The following is a 25,584-nucleotide window of genomic DNA, read 5'->3' on the forward strand; positions in this document are numbered from 1 at the left end:
TGCTGCATTACAGCGCAGGCTCACGCCAGCAGGGATCCAGTCTGCTGGGCTTGCTGACGGCTTCGTGAATTAAACATTTGTGTCTGCTTTCCTAAGAAAATGAGGTTATGGGATTATTCTGTTCACGCTCACCCCTACCGACTTGTAGGACTGTTAGCCAGTTTCAGCCAGATTTTACAGATGGATGGACATCTCAAAGATGCGAAAGTTCCTCTCAGCTTTGTGAAAACCAATCAGACACACAAGACAGAGATCCAGACGGAGGGAAAGGCTCCATCACTAATTAAACCGTATTATTAGACACCAGGGAATAGTCATGAATTCATCACACCAAATCAGGCTTCGCTGCTACACATGAATTAGTAGAGACAAGCTTTGTTCTGGCAACGAGACACTAGATCCTCTCGCTGTTGGGCACTTTGAGAGCAAAAGATGACGAAAGAAAATGACAAAACTTCAGATGCGGAGTAAAGAGGTGCTTTTCCCAACAGCTCTGCAAGCACGAGGTGGAGCAAACCAAATGAGAACATCTTCTGGGTTGTTCAGCAGTGGATAACGGAGAGAGATTGGCTCAAGCACAAATTTAACTCTTGGTTGTGCATGAGACCTGCAGGGCATTTCTCAACGCGCAGCGCGCAGCCAACACAACCAGCGTGCTCTGCCCGTCCCCCGCGGCCCAGGAAGGGAAGCATCCGAGGAAGGAGCGGTACGAGCAGGGGTGTGAGCGGGTGCCACATACTGCACCAGAAAAGGCACCCTTACCCTGTGAAAAGGCTTGAGCAAAATACACAGGAGACTCCTCCTGACACACGATGCAATGAATCAGTGGACAGAATACAATGAGCTCAGGGTCAGCGCCTGTCTGAGAATAAGCGTCACATTCGAATGCCATGATTTGCAACCAGCACCCCGTTCTCCTCCAAGCCTCCTGACAACTAGGAGCCAGCAGGTTTCAGGATTGGGGAGGGATGGAGGCCGTCTGAGCAGCAAGCTGAGGCATGCCATGAGCACGGGGCGACGCTGGCACACAGAGCAAAGCCATCTCCCCCAAGAACCAGCGCCCAGGAGCTACCGCTGGCGCTTGGCCCTCTGCAGGGGACAGTACCCTCCTGCACACACTCGTGCAACGGGGCTGCCTGAGAGGGGCTGCAGCAGCCGCCCAGGCCCAGGGGAGGCCATGCCACCCACCACGGCACCTGCAGGGGTGGCCCAGGGGCCACCAGTGGGTCTTTGGGTGCAGGGAATGCTCCCACCCTCCACTCTCACATGCCACTTTCCTGTCCACAGCCTCCCGGCTGCTGATGGGAGCATCTGTCCCACCTCCCGTCCCACGCCAGTGTGAATCATCCACGGGGAATGACGGGGGCTGAAATAAACCCCAGGCAGTTTCTAATGCAAATGTTAATAAGGCACTGGGTATATAATAATAACAAAAGTGGGCAGCTTTTACTACATATCACTGTCTTATGAAGTCTGATCCTTCAGAAACCCCAAGCAGGTCCCTGGTGGGGGAACGCAGTATTGTACAGGGGGTACGCAGGCCTCCTGCCAGCTGAACTCACTGCTCACTCCATCACTTGAGGTCATTTGGCAGCATCTTATGCTCTGTAATTTTACTGCTCCTGCCCCCACAGCGCGAGATCTGGACAGTGAGGGAGTGTTGGACCACATCGTCACTTCGGATTTTCATTCTTTGCCATTCTCTCTCCCGTGGCTTTTACCAGTGACACAGCTCAGCAACATCCAAGAAAGAAAAAGAAGTCTCTAAATACTACCTAGGAGGTTGCATCAGAGGAAGGATAACCCTCCGTGTGCTCCGTGCTTTCTCACACACCCGCTCATGGTCACTGCCCGACAAGCGATTTGGGCAGATGTGTCCCCCTGGCCAGGGGAGCTGCCCCTGTGCCGCACGCCGTGGTGAGGCACATTCTTCACACCACTGCTCCTGCCATGGCGCACCTCCCGCCTGGAGGACCTGCTGCGTCCCGCACGACACCCGGTGTGGCTCTGGGGCCAAGCAGGAGGGTGCAGCAAGCCAGGCCTCCCCCTCCGCCAGGCTGGGCGGGGGGTCAGACACCCCGGGACGCAGGGACGCCCCTCGCCTGGCTGTCCCCTCTCAGTGAACCACAAGGCCGTTTTGAAAAGCAAACGCATTTGCCCCTCCGCAGCCTCCCGACAGCACAGCACGCCAGCGTTCCAACGTGTGCCAGGGCCCGTGTCCGGCAGGGATGCGTGTCTGGAGACCCTGCTGCGGCCCTGACAAACCCTCGGCCGCACGCCAGCTCCAGAACAGGCAGAGGGGAAAACAAGGGCAAAAAATCCCCGTGGTATTTCAATATCAAAGGATTATGTTTCTAGCCTTTCTTTTGGGGGAAAAAACCAACATTTATGAAGGCAGAAAAAAAAGACCAAGGATCAAGCTTGTGTTGACATCAAAGAGGGATTCAGCTGAGAACACACTTTAAGGGAATTTTATTTACAGTATATCTACTGGGTGGGCATTTATGACCTTTAGAAAACGGATTAAAGCTTTTCTATACCCAGCTTCAGGTTGTGTGAATTATTAAAACAACAAAGTCATGAAGGTAAGGTACTTTTGCAAAGCAAGCCACCCTGCAAGCATGTTTTCTTTGGCAAGGCAGGTGAGAAGCCACCCCAGGGAGCAGGGACCCCGCAGCCGCCCCAGAGCCGGGAGGGCCGCCAGTGCCGGCCATGGAGGCCGACCCCTCTGCCCGCAGCCACTGTGCTCCACGGTGCCGAGGACGGCCGTCCCTCACCCCGTCCCCCGTGGTGACTCCTGCCCAATCCCCAGCTGCCACCGCACCGTGTCCATCGGATGGCCGGGAGCTTGTGTGGGGTCTCTGTTCTCCAGGCCCTCACTGGGCAGCCTGCCTGCCATAGAAACCTCTTTACTACCAGGTGGGTTCCCCTGAACCTCTGCAGGTCCCAATAAAATGCCAAAAATTACTCAAAATAAAGATAAAAAGCATCTCTGTGAAAAGGATCCTGGGGGTCCCAGCGGACAGGCTCCATAGGAGTGAGCCATGTGCCGCGGTGGCACAGAAAGCCAACACGGTGCCGGGCTGCATCACCAAGGGCATCACCCGCAGAGACAGAGTCATTGTCCCACTCTGCTCAGCGCTGCTCAGGCCACACCTGGAATACGGGGCTCGGTTTTGGTCCCCGCTACACAAAAAAGCTGTGGCCAGGCTGGAGAGGGTCCAGAGAAGGGCCACCAAGACGCTCCAAGGACTGGGAAGCTGCCACATGAGGGAAGGCTGAGAGAACGGGGTTTGTTCAGCCTTGAGAAAAGAAGGCTCAGGGGAGACCTTATCACCACGTTCCAGTGTTGAAAGGGTGGCTGCAAAGAAGATGGAGACTCCCTTTTCACAAGGGGTCACATGGAAAAGGTGCAGGGTGATGGGTACAAGTTACTCCTGGGGAGATTCCAGTTGGACACAAGAGGAACATTTTTCACAGTGAGAACCATCAGCCGTCGGAACAGTCTCCCCAGGGAAGTGGTGGGTTCCCCAACACTGGACACTTTCAAGATCCAGCTGGACAGGGTGCTGGGCCATCTTGTCCAGACCGTGCTTTGCCAAGAACGGTTGGACCAGCTGATCCTTGAGCTCCTGTCCAACCTGGGATTCTGAGATTCTATGATTCTATGATTGAAAAAGAAGAAAAATGAAAGCAATGCCCCCCAGGCCCCTGTGGGCTGCCTGCACGGGCCCACTCGCCCTGAGAGTTATTTCCTCTTTCTGGAAAATTTCGTTTCATGCTGCTGCTCATTACAGCCCCCATTGCCTGTTTTAATCCCCTATTCCAACAGCAAAGACATAAATCCATGCTGAAGAACTTCAGATGTGTTTTCATTTCCTCACAGCAGTTAAAGTGGAAATAATGAATTCCCATAACCTATCCAGTTCTTTGTTCCTTGGAAAAGGCGGCGGTGGCTGATTCGAGGGAGAATCGAGAGGGAAGCCCAAGTGGGAGGAGGAATACAGGGGTGAACACTCCCTCAGCTGCCTCCCAGTTTGAACGGCCAAGGGCTAACGCCAGGAGAGGTCCATTTTTAAGAAGGGAGACGTCAGGATACCTGCAATGCAACCAACACCTTCTTAGATTTCCGCATCTCATGGAGCGTAATGAAACTCGGCGCCCATTTCCCACGAAATGCACCACATTCTGGAGATGTGGCTACTGGCTCCTGCTCCTTGGGTCGCGGCAACGGACCAGCTAAAACCTGAGCAATTTCTGCTGCTTGAGAAAGGAGTCTGTGCTACAGGGGAAACACAGTGCTCCTATTAAAATACTGAAAATCCAATATATACCACTAATATGTATGGAAAATATTACACATTTGCTAATTTGAGTAAACATGGAATTAAGCATGACCTTCATTTGATTAATAGTATCTTAAAGATGATTAAGCCCATCTCTAGGAAACAGAAATTGGCTGGATTTTGCAGATATGCCAGAGCCACAGCTCCAGGGCTCTCCAGGTTCTCCAAAAGTGATTCCTGAGTTCCTGTTTCCTTCACTTTGTACAGTTCCTGTACCAAGGACCACACCGTCTGTCCTGAGAGGTGCACAAAATGAGAGTTCAAAGCAAATGCCTTGTCCAAAGAACCCAGCGAGTGGCTGCCTCCTGGGTTCCGTCACTACAACATCACACGGCACCACAGGTTTCACAGGTCCCTTACCGAGGGTCCACGCCCCCGCTTTGAGATGGACGGGACACCAGCTCCTCAACACCTTCCTGAATGCAGGCAGATAGTGCTTAAATCAACCAAAGCAACTAAATTACTCATAAATTTCAAATAACAGTTTTCAGGTAGGTAGTTCTACATTTTCTGTAATTAAATGCGAGTTGTAAATGACTTTGTAAATATAAAAAGCTTTTCTCAGTATCAAAGGAAATTTAGCATATTCACATAATTATCCAGAAAGATGACAGATGAATCATTTCAGCATTTTGTTGAAAGTGTATATACAATTCTGACGCCTGATAGACTGCTACGTGCTAGACTTAACCTTTCTTTAACATAAACAGAAAAGGAAGCAGCCCTGAGGAGCAGCTCTCTTCAGAGCCAATAGGGTCCTACCCTGGGACAAGAATGTTTTTTTCTCCTTTTCATGTTGAGAGCAGAATTGATCTTCCAGCACCAAGTGCTGCTGCTCAGCAGAATAAACCCTCTTTTCTCTTGAAAGTTTACATTTGGAAGTACGAGTCTTCTCATATGACTGGAAAAAAATGTTACCTGCTATTTTTTATTAAGATTCTGAGTTAGGGTTTGGTCTTTGAGGATGAGCAGAAGTCACAAGACCCTGAGAGTTCCCTTTGTTGCCAGGAGCATCTGGAGAGACCTTCCTCTGCTGTCTGCTTTACCTTTACAGCGCTACCCTAAGGAAGGACCTGAGCTTCTATTTAATCATTCTCCACTGTCTAATATAACCTCAGAAATCCAACACAGCGCTGCTGCCGGCTTTCACTGCTTCTTGCTCGAGAGACACGGCTGCAAATATGGGCGACTATTTAAAATCACCCTCCCCCTGACTCACACACTCCTTGGCATTACATTTCCATTACCCTGATCCCATGTGGACTGACAACGAAGCCAGGCAGGAATTCACGTGGGTAGGTTGTGCCCCGAGCACGCCAGAAGAGTGTAACAGATACCTCGGTGTTCGTCAGTTAACTGAGGCTGCAACAAAACATCTTCATTAGCAAGCAGTGCTAATGGCAGCACCATGACTAATTGTGTCCCCTCTCTTGACACCAAGAAGAGCTGGACTCTACCTCATCGAGACTGCGGTCGGAGGTTTGTACTGTTGCTCAAGACCAATGCTACTCAATACATTTTAAGTACTCAAAGAGATTTTCAGTAATTGGTAAAAATTTGCTCTTCTTAGCAAACAGGTCTCAGATCTCCCGAGGAAATTCTGCTTTTGCTAAGTTTCTGAGCATCCGAATAAAGTTTCTGAGCATGGAATGCAGCAGGTCAGGCTGCTCACGTGGCCATCGCCCAGCGTGACGCTGCCTCGTTAGGGCTGTGACGGGCAGAGTGAAAAAGCGAAGGAGAGTATGGTTCATCTCCTGGGCCAGATTCAGATTTTCTTACCCTCATGCTATGAGCTTTGGACCAAAGTAAGCTGGGAGAAAGTGCCCGAGGTGCCCAGACCAGAAAGAAACGAGAGAGGGTACGGCTTTCCTCTGACCGCTCTGCTTGTCTTCAGTTTGCCCGAGCAGCATGTGGAGACACGGAGGCGCTCGCGCCGTCCTCTGAACTAGTCTGTGCTATTTCACAGGTTCGATATTGCACATTTTGCACAATTTCAAAGGCCATTTCCCTGTCCCACCCCAACACCCAGCCCTGGCACAAAGCCCCACACCACGCGGCCGTCACGCAAGAAGATTACGACAACCAAATTCAGCAATTTTCGTGACTTGTCACCAGGGTCATCGCTCCTACAGCTCCTGTCCACGGGGCGCAGACGTCTCAGCTGAACAGAGGGACACAACTACTGCTGGGGCACAGTAAAATGCAGGTGACCAAATAACTACAGAAGAGAACCAATGCAATGAAGCCTCGTGCGCGTGCACGGACATACGCAGGTGCACGCACACAGACACGCCGCACTTTGTCCTTGCAGTGCAAAGAAATGGTGTAAAACGCCACGACAGCAAAGAGATATCTACACGGGGACTGAGTGAGAGTCGGTGAAAAAGGGAATGAAAAAGGAATAAAACTAGGAAATCAACCAGTAAGTGATTTCCAGAGCTATCCAGCTTTTTGATCATCACCTCCCACCTTCTCCCACATGCTTGGCAAAAAAAACTTGTTAAAAATAAACAACAAAAACTCTTCAGCATAACTCATTTCTGAGTGGGAAAACAGCTCGAGGCTTCACAGAACGCTCTCGACCAAGTTGTGCCAGCTCAGTCAATCACCCAGAACACCTTCCAATGCCGCCCTGCCTTACTGTCCCCCCTCACAACCTAGAAACCCCCTCAGGAAAAAGGAAACAGAATGAATACTTGCCACAAAACGGTCACAATTGTGCTGGTAGTTTAAAATACAGCTGTTTCACTAAGATGCCAAGAATTAAAGCAATGCCAAATGGCAACAAGGTATTTTCCTGAACACATTTTTCCTGTGTTTACTTAGCAGCCATCATCCAACCATAAAAATAGCCTATTTCAGCACTGCTCCTGTTTCAATGTATCGTAAGTAGGTAACAGCAGGCACCTGATAAAACATACAAGCAAACTCCAGACCGAGCGTTCAAGCCTACCTTGCCAAAGCTTCCCTTCCCAATCGCCCGGAGAATCTGGAAGTGGTCAAAGTTCACTACAAGGTAAAGAAAAAAGAATTTAAATTTGTAAATGCTTTACTGCAAAGATCTTACATTTAAAAAGACAACAAGGAGGCAGCTCAAGAGCATTGGTCAAGCTTTTATTGTAAGTCACCGTCTCCCGGGGAAGATGCGGGACAGCAGCTGTTTTTCTTTCAACAGCGTCTTTTTACCTGCTTGAAGTCGCTAGCACACAGGTTGAATGAGATTACTAAAGAAGTGGTTTAGCATGAGTTAAAATACAGCTTCGACCATGTCGGCACAGGACAAGTCTCACAGCGACGCCGTAAGCGTGCACAAACTCGGAGTGCAGCAGAGCGGAGGACGCGGGCGCACCACACGTCCCGGCTGCGGTCCCCGCGCCTGGCTCCGTACCGCTCGTGCACATCCAACAGCCCGTCGCGCTGGTATCTGTGCTTTCCAAAGGACAGCATCGAGAGGACGAGGGCTGGCTTCCACTCTCTTCACATGCAAACCCTTCTGTACCACATCTGTTATTTCTTCCAGAGCCACGATGAGGAGTAACGAGACAAGAAGCCAGTGCAGGTCTAACACTTCAGCTACTGCCTTCAGCAGCAGCCACTGTCAACAAAGTTATTTTTACCAAACTTGCTGTGGTCTAATGTAAGATCAGTCTTAAATAAATAAAAAAGACAGATCTATTTATACCAATAATGAGATAACTCCCATTGCCATATAGATGGAGTGCCTCACAGACAATCAAATAAATAAACACTGTCACAAAAGCCGATGTGAAGGACCCGGCATTACTCCCATTCTACAAATTGCCTCTTTCCACCTCAGTTCCTTGACGTCCTCAGCCCAGTAAGCTGCACCACGCAGCCCATGGTGCAGCCACGCTCCCCGCGCCAGCGCTGGCTGCTGCACAAGCACGTGCTTTAGCTGTTGGTCAGCCTGCAGTGGCCAGGCGCTGGGATGGGGTGACTGTTGCAGGGCCCTTCCAGCTGAGCTACTGTGTTCTGTCCTGAGCCCGGTGTGCTCTCGAGGTGGCCATACGTGTGTAGGAGGAGGTCACCGGTGGACTGAGCTGCGCCCTGCACAGCTCCACCCGCCAGCCCATGACATTTCTGCCACGAGAGCCTGTCCGTGCATGGGGACCCTCAGCATTTCCTCCCCAGAAAGCTCCCAAGGCTGGACAAAGAGAAATGCTTGGCACGGTCTTGGGGATTTGCAATGGGAATGATGCATGAGGTGGTCAACAGAGAGCATTGAACCCATGTTTGACCAACAGTGGAGGCCAAAATCACACAGGAAGAGCGGGAGCAAAGAATTCACTATAAATATTCCGAGTCCAGCTCCCAGATCTTAAATAAATGCACATCTGTCATCTCTGAGGATGAATCAAAAGCCCACGCATGCCCGTGGAGTTCCTATTACCCTTTTGTGCTAGGCTTATATCCAAAATATTGTTATTGTCACTTTTGTGGGATATTTTCTGCAGAACTCGTAAAACTTTGCCAAAGGAAATTGAAAACAGAGTCTGGGCCAGTTCCTACCACGTATCTCCCCCCACTCCGTAAGCAATGCTGAAGGGCAGATGCACCGTCTCCTCCCCCGGGATGCTCCAGGAGACTCCATGAAAGACCACGTGGGCAAACCAGCGCTGCCCCGTCCTTCTGACACCTCAGCTACACGCGTGGTGTGTCATGTCCCTACCGCTCCCCTCCTCCCTGGCGAACACCTCTCTTTGAGCAGGATTTGGCGCATCTTGGGCTGAGAAGCCATGAGACACTGGCAAGATGTGGGTAAAGCCTGGAGCCAGTGGCCAGCTCGTCCGAGATGCTGCAGGAGCTGCAAACGGTCGCCTGCTCCCTCCCGTCTGACAAAACCCAGCCCTGGAAGGGAAAATCTGCAGCCACAGGCAGCTTTTTATTGAGGCTTTTCCTCCCACCCCCATTAGAGAGACCGCAGTGAGCAACATGTAACCCCAGCTACATCTTGTTCATAAATACTCTTTCTGAAATCCAAAAGCTTAGCACACACAATGCTGAACCGATTTTTTTCACGTGCAAGCAAATCCATTAATTGAACTTCGGTCACGAAGAAATGCTCAAAGAGGAAACCCAGCTATAGTCAGGACCTTTAAAGCACAGCATTTTCTTGGCAATTAAATGATGTGCATGTGCTCATGATCTGCGATCACTCCAGGAGGACAGTTTCTGACAATTCTTTATTATAATGTTTGGAATATTGTGTAGAAAATCATTGCTGCTGAGAAAACAAACCCAAAAGTGTCATTTCCATGTATCCATGACTACAACCGATCTAGAAAGCACGCTCTAGTCAACAGTGAAGACAGAAATCTAGATATGAATATTCACCGGGCCCTTGAACCTATCAGCAAAGATGTCACTTTTAATAAATTAAATACACAGGTCTGCTAATTTGAAGTACAGATGACGTTAGATGAACAGGCACCGACTGTTTCTTCAGTTTCATTATTTTCTTCAGGAATTAGTAAGCAATCCCATTAAAGAAAAAGCAAATCTCAACATTTGAGGAAGGAAATCATAGTAGCAGCATGTTGCTTTTTGTGCGCAACACACTGGATTTCTAAAAATGACAACATATCACTACAGAAAATGTGATTATCCCTAAAATAGAAATCCTGAACCTGCCTGGAACAATTACGTATGCTCCAGAGACTCCGCTTTCCGTGAGCTGACAGGAGAAAGCTGTCTTTCACCCGCAACCAGAAGAGCTGACTATTTGGGGGTGACTGGTATGAGGCTGAGTCACCGGCGGCAGCGGGGGATCTCGCGCCCCGCGCTCGCAGGCAGCAGGAGATGGCAGCTGCTGCCTGTGCGCAGGACCGAGCTCACCCACTGCTGCGACCGGCACCGCTCCGACGCTCCCAATCTGCAAGTACAGGAATGGGTCTGGCCTGAGGCTGAACCGGAGGAACCCAGGAGAGGGGGAGAGGGACCTGGAAACCTGGGATGCTTTAGGAAGCATTTCTTTATCGCGAGGGTGGTCAAGCCCTGGAACGGGCTTCCTGGAGGGCCCCACGCCGGGCAGTGTCCAAGTATTAAGGACAACGCCCTTAACAACACGCTTTAACTTGTCAGCCCTGAGCTGGTCAGGCAGTCGGACGAGATGATCGCCTTAAGTCCTTCAAACGCAAACAGTCTATTCTGTTCTGTTCTGTTCTGTTCTACTCTATTCCCATCTGCAACGTACAAACACAAGGCGGTGCAGCACCACGGCGCAAGGACACTGACTTGTTGGTCGTACCACAATCCAACGCCATCTGCGGCGTTGAAATGCCCCAATGGATATTTCATTATCTCCTCGTGGAAAAACTACACTAATTATTCCTATTGACTCCTCTAACAGCTCGTTATCAATACTGCTCTTTTGCAGGTCAGTGGAATTGCTGGACGTAAGATGTTGGCTCTTGCCACCAGAGACATGCCTCTTCCTGACTCTCCCTGGCATCAAGTGACAAATGATGAATCACAAATAAAGAAAAATATCGTGACCTGGATTTGCTTAGTTTGATGTGTTTTTGTTCTGTCTCCAGGAACGCGTGAAAAGCAGGATGGCAGGGTTTCACGCGCCTGTTGGACCTCACCAAACCTCACGCAGCCCAGTCCAGCCCCCTTCACAAGAGAGAGCCAGGTGCTGCACTGACATCTCTATAATTAAGATTTCATTGTCATCACAGAATGTACTGTGTGATAAAGCAGACTGGGTGCACAGCTTCTCTTTTCCAGTGAAATAAAGAGAATGAAGAATAAGTTTTGCTGCAAAAATTCTTTATGCAGAAGGACGAGTATGCCTCAATGTAAGATGAAAAAAATGAGGTTTTTTTCTTTACTATCTTAAAATTACAAATGTCTTCATTATTTTTGATATTTATTCTGCATTTATTTACAAGATATCTAAAAGTATGGCAAGACAGAACTACCATAAAACTTCAGATACACAGTGGACACCCAGTGAGGGTTTAACATCAGGACCTGCTATTAATGTCCAATAGTAGGAAAACAATGGATGCAGTTAGGAAACCCAGTATCTGATACCCTCAAATCTGGGGAAAACGGAAAATTAAAAACCACGTTTTAAGGATCAAGTCAACCTTTCACTATTTATCTGCACTTTTTCCAGCTTCATCAATAAAAACAGGGAAGTTCTAACTCCAAGAATGACTCTCTACAACACTAAAGACCTAAGAAATTCGTTTTTGAGTCTTGTATCAGCAAATTTGTAAGGCTAGTATGGCATGATCAACCTTCTCTTTCTATCAATGTAATTCTATATGGGAATTATATTCTATATAATTCTATATGGCATTTGCCTACCTATTATATTACTGCAATCTAGCTTTGAAAGAAAGCACCGCGGTAATTGATGTAGAAACATTAACACGGGGCCACAGCAACCACAAGTGTGCTGCCACAAAACGCCGAGAGTTTCAGCCCACAGAAAAGCGAGTCACAGCTCAGACTTACGAGTCACGGCACCCACCGATCCCAGCCACGTCTGCCAAGCCCGAGGCAGAGGATGGAGAGCGGGCAGCCATCCGCGCCGCGCGGCAGCGGGACAGCCTGCAGGGAACACGGGGCACTGACGTCGGGGAAAAGCGTCGTGACAGTCAGGGGACGAGGAAGAGGAAGCCCAGCAGGACTAGCAGCTGCCGGGATTCGGAGCAGCTTTGAGAGGGACGGGGGGGGTCTGAGCAAGGGGACGGGGCTCAGGGAAGCGCTGCAGAGACCTGCGGGGGAAGCGTAGGCACTGCTGCCGATGCAACCCGCCGGCAATTTCCGAAGAAGAGGTGAGCCTGCCAAAAGCAGCGGGAGAGAGAGAGGCAGGACAACAGGAGGGACAGGCAGGACTCGGTATGAAAGGCTTTCAAACTGCAGGATGAACCTAGCGAATTGGAAAGATCAGTAAGATCAGGGAGATCAAAAGTGAGATTTGTGATTAGAGATGAGGTAAAGCGAGGTGGGGGAAAAAGCAGAGGTATTTCACAGAGAGCGGAGGCAAAGGGCAATGGGGAAGGCTATCAGCAATCCTCCCAAAGCCCAAAACCCTCTGAACACAAGGCATCCATTTTTCTCTAACTGGAAGGCTCCATACGGCGCAAGAAACCACTGCTTTCCTTTCTGTCACTGGGAAAAGCACAAGCAATATGTTCAGTCTCCAACATCTCAGGCTGATCTGTTTTGCCTATTCAAATCCATAGAGAAGATTACATGGGTGAGAAAAATGGAAATGCGGTATAATATGACTGACAGGAAACTCAAGCGAACATTAACTACCCAGGAATTCAGGGAATGCTGGTAGATAATGAAAGAAATTAAAGGTATAATACAAGCCCAGTGCTATAAATGAACCCCTTTAGAAACTAAAGATTCAAACATGTTATTAGGAAGCAACTCTGAAGTCGTGTAAAAAACAGTGAGTTATTGTATGATTAAAAATGAATCTCTGCAACTCCGTAAGGAATCAAACATACCATACAAAGCAACTGCAAAGTCATTTTAGGAAGATTGGGTTATTGATATTGGGTACAAAAATGTTTGCATTGGCCAGAAACCATCCCTAATTAGTGCAAAAATACTGCTTGCATTGGCCAGGAACCCTTCCAAAGGAGTGCAAATGTATTACATTCATCTGCTTCTCCATCAACGAGCTCAGGAGGCACTAGAGATTGCGGAGAAAAACACAGCACCTTGGCCCTTGTGTTCTGTATGCTTTAAAAATGCTGTTTCTGTTAGAATAAACAACGTTACTGTGCAGTAACAACCCAGGGAGGCAAACGGGTTATTCATTAGCCACCCAGCTGAGCTTGCCTTTGGTGCAGATGAGCGAGCACTACTCGAGTCCCCGGTGGTCCTGGCCAAAAGGCGTGGAGACGACGTGTGCGTTACATGCGCAGGCTGACGGGCAAGCAAGGCACAGCGTCCAGAGCAGTTACCCTCCCCTGGCTCCGGGGCACGCCGTGCTCTCAGGGCTGGTGGCAGGAGGCAGCCCGCACGGAACACCCGCCAGAGCCCCCCGTGCCACCTGAAACGCGGGACTGACGCCCCGAGGCCAATACCAAAGACGCTTTTGTTTCTCCATGCTCCCACATGTCCAGCTAGTATTTCTAGAAGGGAACTGCCTCTCGGCAAAGCTCTCTGCTAAATAGTCCGTTTTATAGTAGTACCACTTGTTAAACAGCTTCCAAGCAAATTACAGAGTGCTGGTGTTGAAAAAGCAAATGTTATGTCGGGATTCACCCTGCTGCCCATGTAAGTGCTGCAGGGGTCGCCTCGGAGCCATCCCCGCATGGGAGGTCTCATCGTTTGGCAACACCAAGGCTTGTTGTTCATCAGCCCGCGGCAGGCAGAGCACCTCATGGCTCCCGCACCTGGGAACCGCGGCCACCGAGCACTGACCACGCAGCACGGGGGTCTCTGCAGGAGGTGGCCGTGCGGCTCCGCCGAGGCTGAAGCTCACACATCGCTGCGTCCCCCTCGCGCTACCTCCCACTCACACCGCTGCTGGGGCGAGGGGAGCGGGCGGGTGCCAGGCTGGCGGGTGGCAGAGGCAGCACCAAAAGCGAACCTATGCCAGGAGGCTCTGCCTGCGGAGAAGCTGGAGGAGCCATGGCCCGGAGTACAAGCAGCCATCCTCCACCGAGGACCCAAGCTCATCCGTTCCCATGAGCGGCGACTGCAGGCTTTCCAGGGCAGAACCATCCTGTTAAATTTGTGAGGGAAAACTTTATATGCAGCTGGAATAAAATCTCTCCGGCAAATAATCAAACTCTTCCAGCGCACCGAGTCTAAAGTAGAGCAGAGCTGAAGCTGTTTGATCACAGTATCGTGACTGCTAATTAGAGCCCTACCAGGAATGACAGGAAGACATCGTTTTTATCCCAGTTCCTTGGATGTGTCACTGTCACAAACCCGTGACCTGTTTCCTGGGGCAGACGCACGTTTCAGAAGGCAGCGCCGAGGTGTGGGTTTTGACACAGGAGGACCCTGCAAGGAAAGGCTGATGGGCAGAGAAAAGAAGTCTCTGCCCGCCCAGCAGCAATCCCCGTGCCTTGCCCACCTGCCAGGCGAAAAATTCTCCTGGGGAGGAAGCGTGAGGAGGGACTGGGCTCTTGGAGCCCTCTGCCCAGGTACACGGGCGCGGACGAGCAGAGAGACGAGAGCTCTACTGGGTATTTGAGCATTACTGATAGTCTAGATTACTTTTGATTATTATAGAGTGAAGGAAAGACAAGACTTTTCCAATTCATACCTTCTATTAGTATTTTTGACCATGAATGGAAACAAAAAAATGGTGAAAGAAGCAACCCTGGGTGTAGGAAGAGTAAAGCTGATACACAAACTCTTCAGGAAGGCATGTAAATTAATTGAGTGCTAAATATGCCATTGCATCCACGAGGCCGTAATGATCCAAGCACTGCCCCTCCAGACACAAGCAGGAGGTGTCTTCAGCCACCTGCCCAGCACGTCCCATCTTGGTGTTCCCCAGGGGTCAGTACTGGGTCCAGTCCTCTTCAATATATTCATCAATGACCTGGATGAGGGGATACAGTGCACCCTCAGCGAGTTGGCTGATGACACAAAGCTGGGGGGGGTGGCTGACACACCGGAAGGCTGTGCCGCCATCCAGAGAGACCTGGACAGGTTGGAGATCTGGGCAAAGAGGAACCTTATGAAAATCAACAAGGGCAAGCGTAGGGCACTGCACCTGGGGAGGAACAACCCCCTGCACCAGGACAGGCTGGGGCTGACCTGCTGGAGAGCAGCTCTGTGGAAAGAGACCTGGGAGTCCTGGTGGACAACAGGATGGCCATGATCCAGCAATGTGCCCTTGTGGCCAAGAAGGCCAATGGCATCCTGGGGGGCATCAAGAAGAGTGTGGCCAGCAGGTGGAGGGAGGTCATCCTCCCACTCTGCTCTGCCTTGGTGAGGCCGCACCTGGAGTACTGTGTCCAGTTCTGGGCTCCCCGGTTCAAGAGGGACAGGGAACTGCTGGAGAGGGGACAGCAAAGGGCTACCAAGATGATTAGGGGGCTGGAACACCTCTCTTATGAAGAAAGGCTGAGGGATTTGGGTCTCTTCAGGAAAAAAAGCAGCTGAGGGGGGACCTTATCAACACTTATAAATACTTAAAGGGGGGGTGTCAGGAGGATGGGGCCAGGCTCTTTTCAGTGGTGCCCGGGGACAGGACAAGGGGTAACGGGCACAAACTTGAGCATAGGAAGTTCCACCTAAACATGAGGAGGAACTTCTTTACCCTGAGGGCGGCAGAGCCCTGGCACAGGCTGCCCAGAGAGGTGTGGAGTCTCCGTCTCTGGAGACATCCCAAACCCACCTGGACGCGTTCCTGTGCAACTGCTCTGGGTGACCCTGCTCTGGCAGGGCTTGGACTGGGTGAGCTCCAGAGGGCCCTTCCCACCCTATGATTCTATGGTTCACAGCAGCCCTGTCCCCTGGAGCCTGACCCAGCTCCACCTCGCCATGTACTGGCAGAGAAGGCTCCATGGGCACAGCAAAAGACCCTGAACTAATTTTCTGTGCCAAATAAATTAAGCTGAGCCTGAAGCGTCTGTGACAGCACGCCAGCGCTACGCAAGGATAGGCTGGTCTGTGCCGTCCCCCTGACTTGCCCTGTCCCTGGGGCACGTGGGATGGAGCCAACAGGACTCCCTGGACAGGACCCCGCCCGGAGGCGTCCCGCCGGCACTGCCGCACGCCGTGGCAATGAGCAGAACTCACGCTGGTGGTGGCGGGAAGAAGGGGAGGAGGACTGGGCTGAAGGGCCAAGCTGCAGCTCTGCGGCACTGCTGCTGCCAGCTCAGGCGAGCGGTCGCCCGGCTGGCTTTACAGCATAATCACCACTTCTCGCACCACAGCACTAGTAATTATTTTTCTTCATCTCCCTGCTCCTTATCCCAGAATAGAACAAGAGGATCAGGAAGGCCATTTGAGCCATTTAATTCTGGGACGGTTCCATCATAATTACAAAGTTTGATTTTCCCAGTGGCGCGGGGGAAGAAAAAGGGAAGCAAATCTCTCCCCAGTCACCTCCGTGCTTCGCAAGGTCAGCCCTGCTCCTGCGCCCAGGCTGGGCCCACCCGCTGGGATTCCGCACACCGGGAACCGGGACACCCACCACGCTGGCAGAAATGCCGGGCACGGTGCTGCCGGGCTGCAGTGTCACCACAGCGGGATCATGCCGCGAGAATACCGCACCCAACACTTGCGCTAACTCATGCGCTTTATATTTTCCACATAAAATGCCTGCAGACAAGGCTTCTATAGAAGTGTATGTACACGCACGCACCGTGACGCATACACACATATATGTGTGTGTGTATATATATCTCTGTGCCTGAAAGGACTGCCCAGGCAGTGGGCAGAAAGACTGTTCATCTCTCCCCTTTCTTTAACCGAGAGCGGAGCGGGATCTCCCCACGGAGGATGGGCAGGGACGTGTCTAGGAGCAATAAGCGACCTGCAAAATCAGCCGCTGCTGGAGCAGGAGACGCTGCTCCAAAGAAAACCGGCTCCCAGGTGCTAGGCACCGCAGCAGCCAGGCACCGCGCCGGGGGTCAGCTCTGCCGGCAGACCTTGCCACAGGCAGCCCAGGGACTCCCCTTCCCTACGCCATCGTCCCAGCCCCACACCAAGGGCTTCCCCACGCGGGCCGGCCAGCGCGGGAGAGGCGCGGGTGGCCCCGGGGATGGCCGCGGTGCCAGCGGTGCAGGCAGAAAGCTCGGGGAAGGCGTCCCGCTCTTCAGTGTGGGTCCTCTTCTCCAGGAATCCAACCCCAACAACCAGCTTCTAATGGGCCAGGCAGGTAAACATTTTACCCAGACGGTGAAAGTTACCATTAAAACGCACGATGACATTCCTTCCTTGAAGGCATGGCATTTTGCATTAGAAAACAAACCCAATTAAATTCCAAATTCAGCTTCCATCTTTTATCAAGCTGACAGATTGGATGTGTACTCTAGCCTTTAGTTGTTTTGTGGCTTCTTTCCCCCACTTCTACAGCTTAGAAAATTTTATTTCAAGTAACTAAAATTGATTCACCAAAAATAAAAAAGTCTTTATAGCACATGTTTATAGTAGCATAACATTAGCAATAAACATCTGCTAAATGTTACTTACTGTTTTTGCGACATATGTTATAAATGATAAATGGATGACTTGAGGTGCCTTATAAAATATTTAGGTTGTATTGTGTTCAGGGCTAGGCCGCGACTGCTAAAAACCCTACAGTGAACAGAAAGCGCCTCAGTAAAGGGAAACTGTTTTAGACAAATTTATTCCAATAAAAATTGTAAAGCTGGCTATACCAAACCATTGAATTCATTTCCTCAGTTTAATTTTTGGTTTTTACAGCGTGTAGGGAAGTAGGAGTCTCTCCTCCTCTGGAACGTTTTCAAAACTGACCTTGACAGTACCTTTCTCTACAATAAGACCTCCTTGGCGTTTTAATTTTAAAAGGTAAAAAGAATAAATAATTACACCTAATGAAATGTTTAACCCCAAATGAAGTTTTGCTTTCTCTGCTGAAAAACGCGGATTTCATGTAAAACACCCAAGGTGGGTATTTTAGCTTGAAGCGCAGCTGAACGCCCGGCCCCGCTGTCCCCACTGCGGGCACAGCCCCGCAGCCAGCTGCCCCCGGCCTGCCCGCCGCAGCAGCACCCCGCTCGGGCGCCCGCCCCCGGGGTTTCTTCAAAACTAGGCGGAACACAGAGTTTGAGGCAAGTTTGCCATTTCCATTTCAAATCGAAGGCTGATGAGCTGTTTTGCTCAGCGCCAACAGGGAAGTTTGGGATTTGTCAGCCTCAGTTCACTTCCGTCCATGGGAAAACGGTCATGTTTTATGGAGGTACCGTATGTTTTGGCTCTGCAGTGGTAAGGTTTGCTGAGCAATGCCAGTTTAAACACAATTAAGGAATTCTCATGGGAGGATGCAGAAACCTTCAGTAATCAGAAATAAAATCCAGCCAATGAAGAAATACACTGTTTCCAGGAGGAAACTTATACTACTACAGGAAACCAGCTCCAATCCTCCAAGTTTCATGAGAAGGCAGCTACTACCTTCAGATGGACCAGAATTCCGTAAGGGCCTCTGGTGATAAAGCAGAAAGCATGAGGAAGGAGAAAAAAAGCAAACGTTTTAAAAATTCGTAATAAAATTGGGGATGTAGAAGTTCAAGAACCATCTCCAAAATTAAATTAAAAGGTATATGAAAGAGATGGGTCTTTTCAAAGTCTAAGAAAGTAATTTAATTAGGAATTTGTTTAATGCAGGATTCTTTTTCCCGTTATGGGGTTGCATGCCTAGCCTCATGGGACGCCAGTTTGTCATGTCCTTAAACGTAACTCCAGATAAATGCTTTTTACACACCCAGCAAGAGAGTTTTTATGTTACCGCAGCCTGTTCAGAGAAATCCTCCCTTAACTATTTTCTTCCAAAAGTCCCCTCAGTACAGCACCACACAGCCCCGTCCAGCCTGGCCTTGAACCCCCCCAGGGATGGGGCAGCCACAGCTGCTCTGGGCAACCTGGGCCAGGGGCTCACCACCCTCACAGCAAACAATTTCTTCCCAAAATCTAAATCTCCCCTCCTTCAATTTAAAACCGTTCCCCCTGGTCCCATGGCTCCCCTCCCTGCTCCAGAGTCCCTCCCCAGCTTTCCTGGAGCCCCTTTAGGGACTGGAAGGGGCTCCAAGGTCTCCCCAAAGCCTTCTCTTCTCCAGGCTGGACATCTTTGTATTTTAATATCAGCCATAACCCCAGGAACACGTAACACGTGGAAATGAAAACTGCTGAAGCCCTCGGCTCCTCCCGCCCCTCTCGGCACAGAGAAGGACCGCTCTCCGTAGGAGGCAGCAGCGGTGCAGCGGCGTTGGCCACACTCTGCAGAACCTGTCACCCGCTGCAGACATTGAAACAGCATGGTGGTTTGCTCCTTCATTACAACCTGCCTCATCAGACCTGCTACCTCATAAAAAATGGATATTGCAGCATTCCCCAGCCTCCACACTTGCGAAGAAAACCTGCACTGCACCCTCGAGCTGTATCTGAACTGTAAAATATTTAAGCCCATCCAGAGATGCTTGATGAATTCTGAAACCATGGGCATGCCAGTAGGGTTTGCAGCTAAGCTTATGCAAAACCATATTTAAGTGGAAGGAAGATGTGTCTTAAGACCTGCCAGAGAGCAGGCGCTTGCTGTGATTGCTGTCCCGAGGACGCCACCGATGCCCTTTTCCTGCTGACACGCGAGACGGGTCCTACCGACCAGCAGGACCAGAACCAGCTGTTCTTATGGCAACCTCTTCGACAGCAATGTTCTTGCTCATTTTTTCTCTTGGAAGCCACTCCAGCATGACCTGGGATGGAAAAGGCTCCACGAGAGAAGGGGAAAGACCAACGTCACACAGCTCATGGTGCCTGGGCCAAAAGTACCCCGGGGCCCTGCTATCCGAGGTGTTTGCCCTGCTCCTGGGGGTGCGTGGCAGGAGCTTTTCTGGGCATCTCTCATATAGACAACGAGGGAAATGATTAATGCCAGGTTTTACTGCTCTTTGGGGAGGCAGTTCTGTCAACCGCACTTAATTGCCTTATTTGAAGTTTCTAGACAGCATGGCAAGCAAAGGCAGCGGTGCTGGCCCCTGGTCTGCACTGAGCTGGGGGCTCAGCACTGCCTGCGCACGGTCGAGGCTTTGCACTGCGTGTGCCAATAAAACATACATTAAATGGATTAAGAGCAGGATGAGCTTTGGCTTTCCGGCACAGTTTTTAAAGCATTAACCATTTTTCAGCCCTGTCTAATATAACCAGGATAGATTTTTTTTCACGTCTATGCCACAGTAATAGTTTCATTTAGTGTCCCAAACTGGCAGTGTAATAAATACATGGTCTATATCAGAAATAAAGTCTGCTTATCTTCATGAACTTACCTCACCTTGCGGTTCTGACTGTACAAGGGAAACCGTGAAATGAGAAGTTAATTCTTTAAATCATTTCGATCCACCATTTAAATGGAAGTTGAACAGCAACAAAGCCACTGTTGAGGGTCTGATGCTACAAACGGCTTCAGATCCTCAGGTCTTTAGTCCACCTTCGTCCTGAGGATGAGCACAAGCCAGAACCTCGTGTCTTCCTTCAGCAGGAACCTTCTTTGAGTGAATTCGCAGAATTTAAAGGATGCAAAGGATTCGTGCTGCCCTCCTGCACAGGCGCGCATTTTGCTCCGAAAGCACACTACCTTTCATGTTATAGCGTCTTATCTACGTTAATCACTTTAAAGTTGCTGAATTATTCACCGTTCAGAAAATGCATTTTCATTGCCTAGAGTTAGCAATCGAAAATGACTTACAGAAATAGGTCATCCCCATCCCATAGAAGAATTAACATCCACTTCATGTGCTTCCCTCCCCGCCAGTTTCCATTTTTAAGCTCTGCTCCACGTGAGGATGGGCCAAATTTAAACCGTCTGCATTTTTCATGGTGCTCCATCACGCTAAACCCACAGCCTTCACAATGTGCCCTGACTCTACATTTTTAATAAACCGCACCCAGCAACAAAACTAATAGACCGACTTTTACCTGGTATTCCCACAAAACATTGAACAAAGCTTTAAGGATAATTGCAAAGACACCCGAGTTTTCCAAAGCCTCTACCTCACCTTGAGAAAACCCCCTCCCGCCTGGAGCCCAAGCGTCACCCCCTCGGCCCCGAGGGTTTTGCATCTGCCTTGCAGGGGGGAGCAGGCTGTGGGTTTCTTTCCTTTCTTTTCTTTACCTACATACCGCCCTAATAAACAGATTTTAACATGACATTTAAAAAAAAAAAAAAAAGAGAGAGAATTTTTGCTGGCACATGTAATTTGCTGTTTTTACACATCTCCAAATTAAATGCAATTTGCTGGGGCCTGTTCCCCAGCAAGCTGTTAGCCATAATATGCCCAGGCTGCTGTCTATTGGGCCCACATCAATTTCTCCTCGCTGGGAAGCACAGAGCGAGGGCCCTGTTCAAGCTTTCTGTTCCTGCGATGCTTCGCGCAGGCGGAGGTGGCACTTGCCAGCGTTTGATTACATGGAAATCATCCTGGTACCTCCAGCCTCCGGGAAACGGGACTCAACTAAGAAGACACAAGCAGCACGTGAAACCCAAGTACAAAGCAGGAAATCTTTCCCATACTAGCCCTGGAACGGATGATAAAGAGCAGAATCGGGATCCAAGCGCAGCACGCGGCCGGGGAGCAGAGGGAGCCTGTTCTGGTGGGTGCAAAGGACGTTGGGGGACGACGGGGGACACCAGGGGACACAGCCCCGGCGCTGCGGAGGGCCCGGCCAGCCTGTTCTGGGCTCCAGCTCTGGTCCACAGTGGATCGAACGGACTCTCCGTGTGCCGCTCGCTGAGCAGCCCGTTCCGCAGCGGGGGGCATGCCGTGTGCTGCGCGCCATGCCCACCGGAGCCACCACGGAGGGGATTTACCCTCGGCAGACACCGTGCGGGGATGGCAGAGCAGGATTATGGATGGGCTGGACACTCGCTGCGTGCAGGGCAGCGCCTGCAGATCCCAGGTGGATAAAGCGCAGAAATAACGAGGAGAGGCCCATGAACCGTTGGAATTCTAAAGTCCAAATTCAACTCTATTCACAACGGCAGTGATAGAGCTCGGGGATGGCATTTTGGCCCAGCAGAACCTACTTTCCGAATCACTCTCACGAGACAACAATTTCCCCGGTAAAGCTCTGGAAGGTGCCCATCTCACTGCGTCAAAAAACACGCGCCCTGTGGACAATTCAGTTAAGCGCCAGGGACTCGCCTTAAGCCAGACTGACATTATAGGAGTTAACACCGGCCGCTTTCAGCGGGGTCCACTGACACAAGCCTGGCAGAGAATCCACCGCAAAACCTCCCTTTGCAATGGGATCCTGCTTGTTTGGGATTCACACCAAGTAAGAGAGATGCTGATCACGGAATAAAACCTGCCCTGCCATATGCAGTAGATTAATTACCGCATCGTTCTGCTGCCGAAGCAGGTCGAAGCGATCATTACCTACTCAGGAAAACGAGTGCTAATAACAGTATTGCTCACAATCTTGTTCCAGCATTCCATTCAACCCAATTGTTCAGCTCAATAGCAAACAGCTTACACTAATTCCTACTAACTTTTAATACTTGTGTATTGAGAAATACAGAGTTCACGCTGAAAGGGCACAAATTCTAATACACAGCGGGATTAACTCTTCATGCATTAAACTTAATTATGTGCAGTCAGGTGGCACTTGATGTTCCTTCTTCCTTAGCTAAACCCAACAACACACGTTTAATGATTTCGGTGCACATACGCTGATGGAGCTAATTAGGACTCCTGGAGGGCTGAGCTCAACTTTTTCAGTGTTGTCTAAACTGAAAACAAAATGTTCCAGAAGCCATACTGTGCAGCACGGGCTCTGCGCAGACAGCTCGCTCCTCTGAATCTGCAACAACCCCATCATGTTTGCTGGGCAAAAGGAAAATATCTCAAAAGATAAATAATGAGCACTCCATTTCCTGGGCTTTTAAAGTGTTTCACCGTTGACTCCAGTTTCAAGAGGATCAAACCGGGAACCGCATCGAAACCTCGCTTACATACTTTGAAATGGATTATGCTAAAGGCGAAATAAAATAAAAGCTTAATTTAAAAATACAAGCAATAAACAAAATAAATTCCTCCATCCCTGCTGTGGTATTGAACGTGAGAAGGGCGCGCTGCTCGCGCAGGTTAGACGTCAGCTGATCATTAACCCAACCGTACCTCACCATGCTGTTTCAGCCCAAGAGGGCAGTTCTGGCGCGTTCGCTGGCTGTGCTATGGTGAAGCTTTAGGCTGGCTGAAAGAAGCCAGGGGACCAGAAGTCAGGCGAGGAAGAAGGTCGGGCCAGCACCTGAGATAAGGACCGTGCCGAGACATGCCTGGGCATCTCAGCCGTTCATCTGAGATCACCCCGGGCCACCCAGCCCCAGCATCTCCCAGCAGCTGCATGCACAGGGTGGCCAGTGGCCGCGCTGGCTCCTGCCCGCAGCTGGGGAACTGCCTGGGAAGGCAGAAGGATTTACCCATCTTCTCCCAGACCGTGCTTTTGGGCTGCTGACCCGCAGCAAGCTCTGTGATGCCGGCGCGTGCACTGACATGTGGAAGGGAAAACTCGAGCTTGTGCCTTTCCCAGCACAGAGGTGGGAGTATAGGGATGAAACTTATGTCCCACGCCTGTCCGTGCCCTCGAGGTGGGAGTGGGGACACAGAGGAAAGGCTGGACCGCGTCTCACTCTGGAGGCTGTGCTCCTACATACCCTTTCCTCAGTGGCACCATGGGTGTCAAGTTGCCACCTGCTCGTCCCCCTCCACTTCTTCGCAGACAGGTATTTTTGACCCAGCTCAGTTCCCTGAACCAGTTCAGACAGCTTTCCCACAAATACCACAGGCTGCCCACCGCGGTGGTGAAGTCTCCATCCTTGGAGGTATTCAAAAGCCATCTGGACATGTCCTGGGCAGCTGGCTCTAGGCAACCTTGCTTGAGCAGGGGGTTGGACCAGGTGACCTCTGGAGGCCCCTTCCAACCTCAACCAGTCTGTGATTCTGTGGTCACCAACACAGAAAGCTGACGGGAAAGTACAGTGGGAATCACCACACAGATGAAGTCATTGAATACGGGTTTAAGGAAACAGAGACTGAAACAACTGGCCTTCTGACCAGCTCCTGCTTCCACCGCATCCCTACACGATTACTCTACAGTGTCCCAGCACACTCCTCTACCAGCTGCTTCAGACCCCCGTCCACAAAAGTGCTGCTCATCTTCATACTGATGTTAATGCTCCACGCCGCGTTTCATGGGCGCTCCCAGACCTTCGGTGGGCTCTTGTGCCCAGGTGGGGGATGCAGGAGCTCCACCAGCAGCTGCCCCGGAGCAGCAGGGCTGGATGTGCCCCGAGCGCCCTGCGTGCTCCACACGGACACGCTGCTGGGGCACAGACGCATGGTCCCAGCCCACCACACGGGACGGCGGGCGAGCGGATGGCGTGCACCCCACAGGCAGGAGCTGCGGAGCCGACCACCCTCCTGAGCCCTCCCCGGACACTGCTGCAGAAGCCGCGGGACCTGCCTGCCCCAGGAGCTGCAGCTGAGGAGAACAACCAGCTGCGAGACTGGAGCCATGAAGAAAAGCGAGGCAGAGTATCTCCATATTCTCAAGAGCCAGTGAAGTTATTTGTTACAACACTGGGCTGTATGATTATGGTTCTAAAAATGCACATTTGGGAACGACATCAGGAAATCCTGCTTTCTGAGAAAGTGCTGACCTGTTTTCAGACTCTGTGAAAAGAAATACTGCAAACAATTACATTTGTATTGAGATGTTACTGATTAAAGGTACAAATCCAAACTCAGGGTTTTCTTCTGTCATTTCCAAAAAGAGTGACAATATTCAGCAATACATTACAAATGCTTTTCTATAACTTCTTTTTTTAAATCACATCAATTTAATAAATAACATCTTTGTTCAGTCTGCTCATTACTGGTATTTTAGTACTATCTGACTTGTCAGAGCAAAAAAGAAATTGGAAGAGAATTACTAGTATCAGAAAAGCCCGAGTTTCAGAGTATTTTTTCTTTGACCATAATAACATTTTTAAATTACCGTCATCCCCTCTCCACTCAGAGAGGCTTGGTAAAGAGCCGCGCAAGGGCCAGCCATCCTGATCTGAATTACAGTGCCATTTTCCAAGCTTTTATGACCAACCACAAGCGTAATGGAAGCTGACACCGGAGGAGCTCTGGGGAGAGGGCCCACCACCTCCAGAAGAACCGCTGCGGGAACGCAGCGAGCATCGCTGTGTTGGGCCGGCGGCTGCAGCACCGCGGTGCCGGGGCAGAACCAACGTGTTTCCCAGCAGGAAACCCACTGCTCTGCTTCTAACGAGCTTTGCTTCTAACGAGCTTGGCTGCACGCAGCTCCTGGCCTGAGAAACCAATGGGACAAAGCCCAGCCACGGCACAGGTGAGGAGGCTCCAGTGGCAGCTGCGTGGCCCGAGGAGCCCATGGGGACGAGCAGAGGGTGAGACACGCAGGAGGAGCAGAGGGGAGACCCCGCTCCCGCTGGAGGTGCCAAGGGCTGCGGCACAGCAGCCGTGCAGTGGCCTGGATGGTGGCCACTGGTCCCACCCCCCGGTTCTGCAGG

The 25,584-nt window shown here is 50.6% G+C and overlaps 1 protein-coding gene across 2 annotated transcripts in view; it reads right to left on the bottom strand.

The window, feature by feature from the left end:
* The window catches only part of STK32C (serine/threonine kinase 32C), a 94,527-nt gene that overhangs the window by 36,767 nt on the left and 32,176 nt on the right, over positions 1-25,584 (bottom strand). The window contains exon 2 of one of the 2 annotated variants that reach the window (XM_074592070.1): positions 7,300-7,355. The exons of the other annotated variant lie outside the window; for it this stretch is intronic. Within the exon in view, the coding sequence (XP_074448171.1) occupies positions 7,300-7,355 (56 nt within the window). The remainder of the gene's footprint in view (positions 1-7,299; positions 7,356-25,584) is intronic. 2 annotated transcript variants of the gene reach the window in all.

The sequence above is a fragment of the Larus michahellis genome, chromosome 6 (genome assembly GCF_964199755.1).
Source record: "Larus michahellis chromosome 6, bLarMic1.1, whole genome shotgun sequence".
NCBI lineage: Eukaryota > Metazoa > Chordata > Aves > Charadriiformes > Laridae > Larus > Larus michahellis.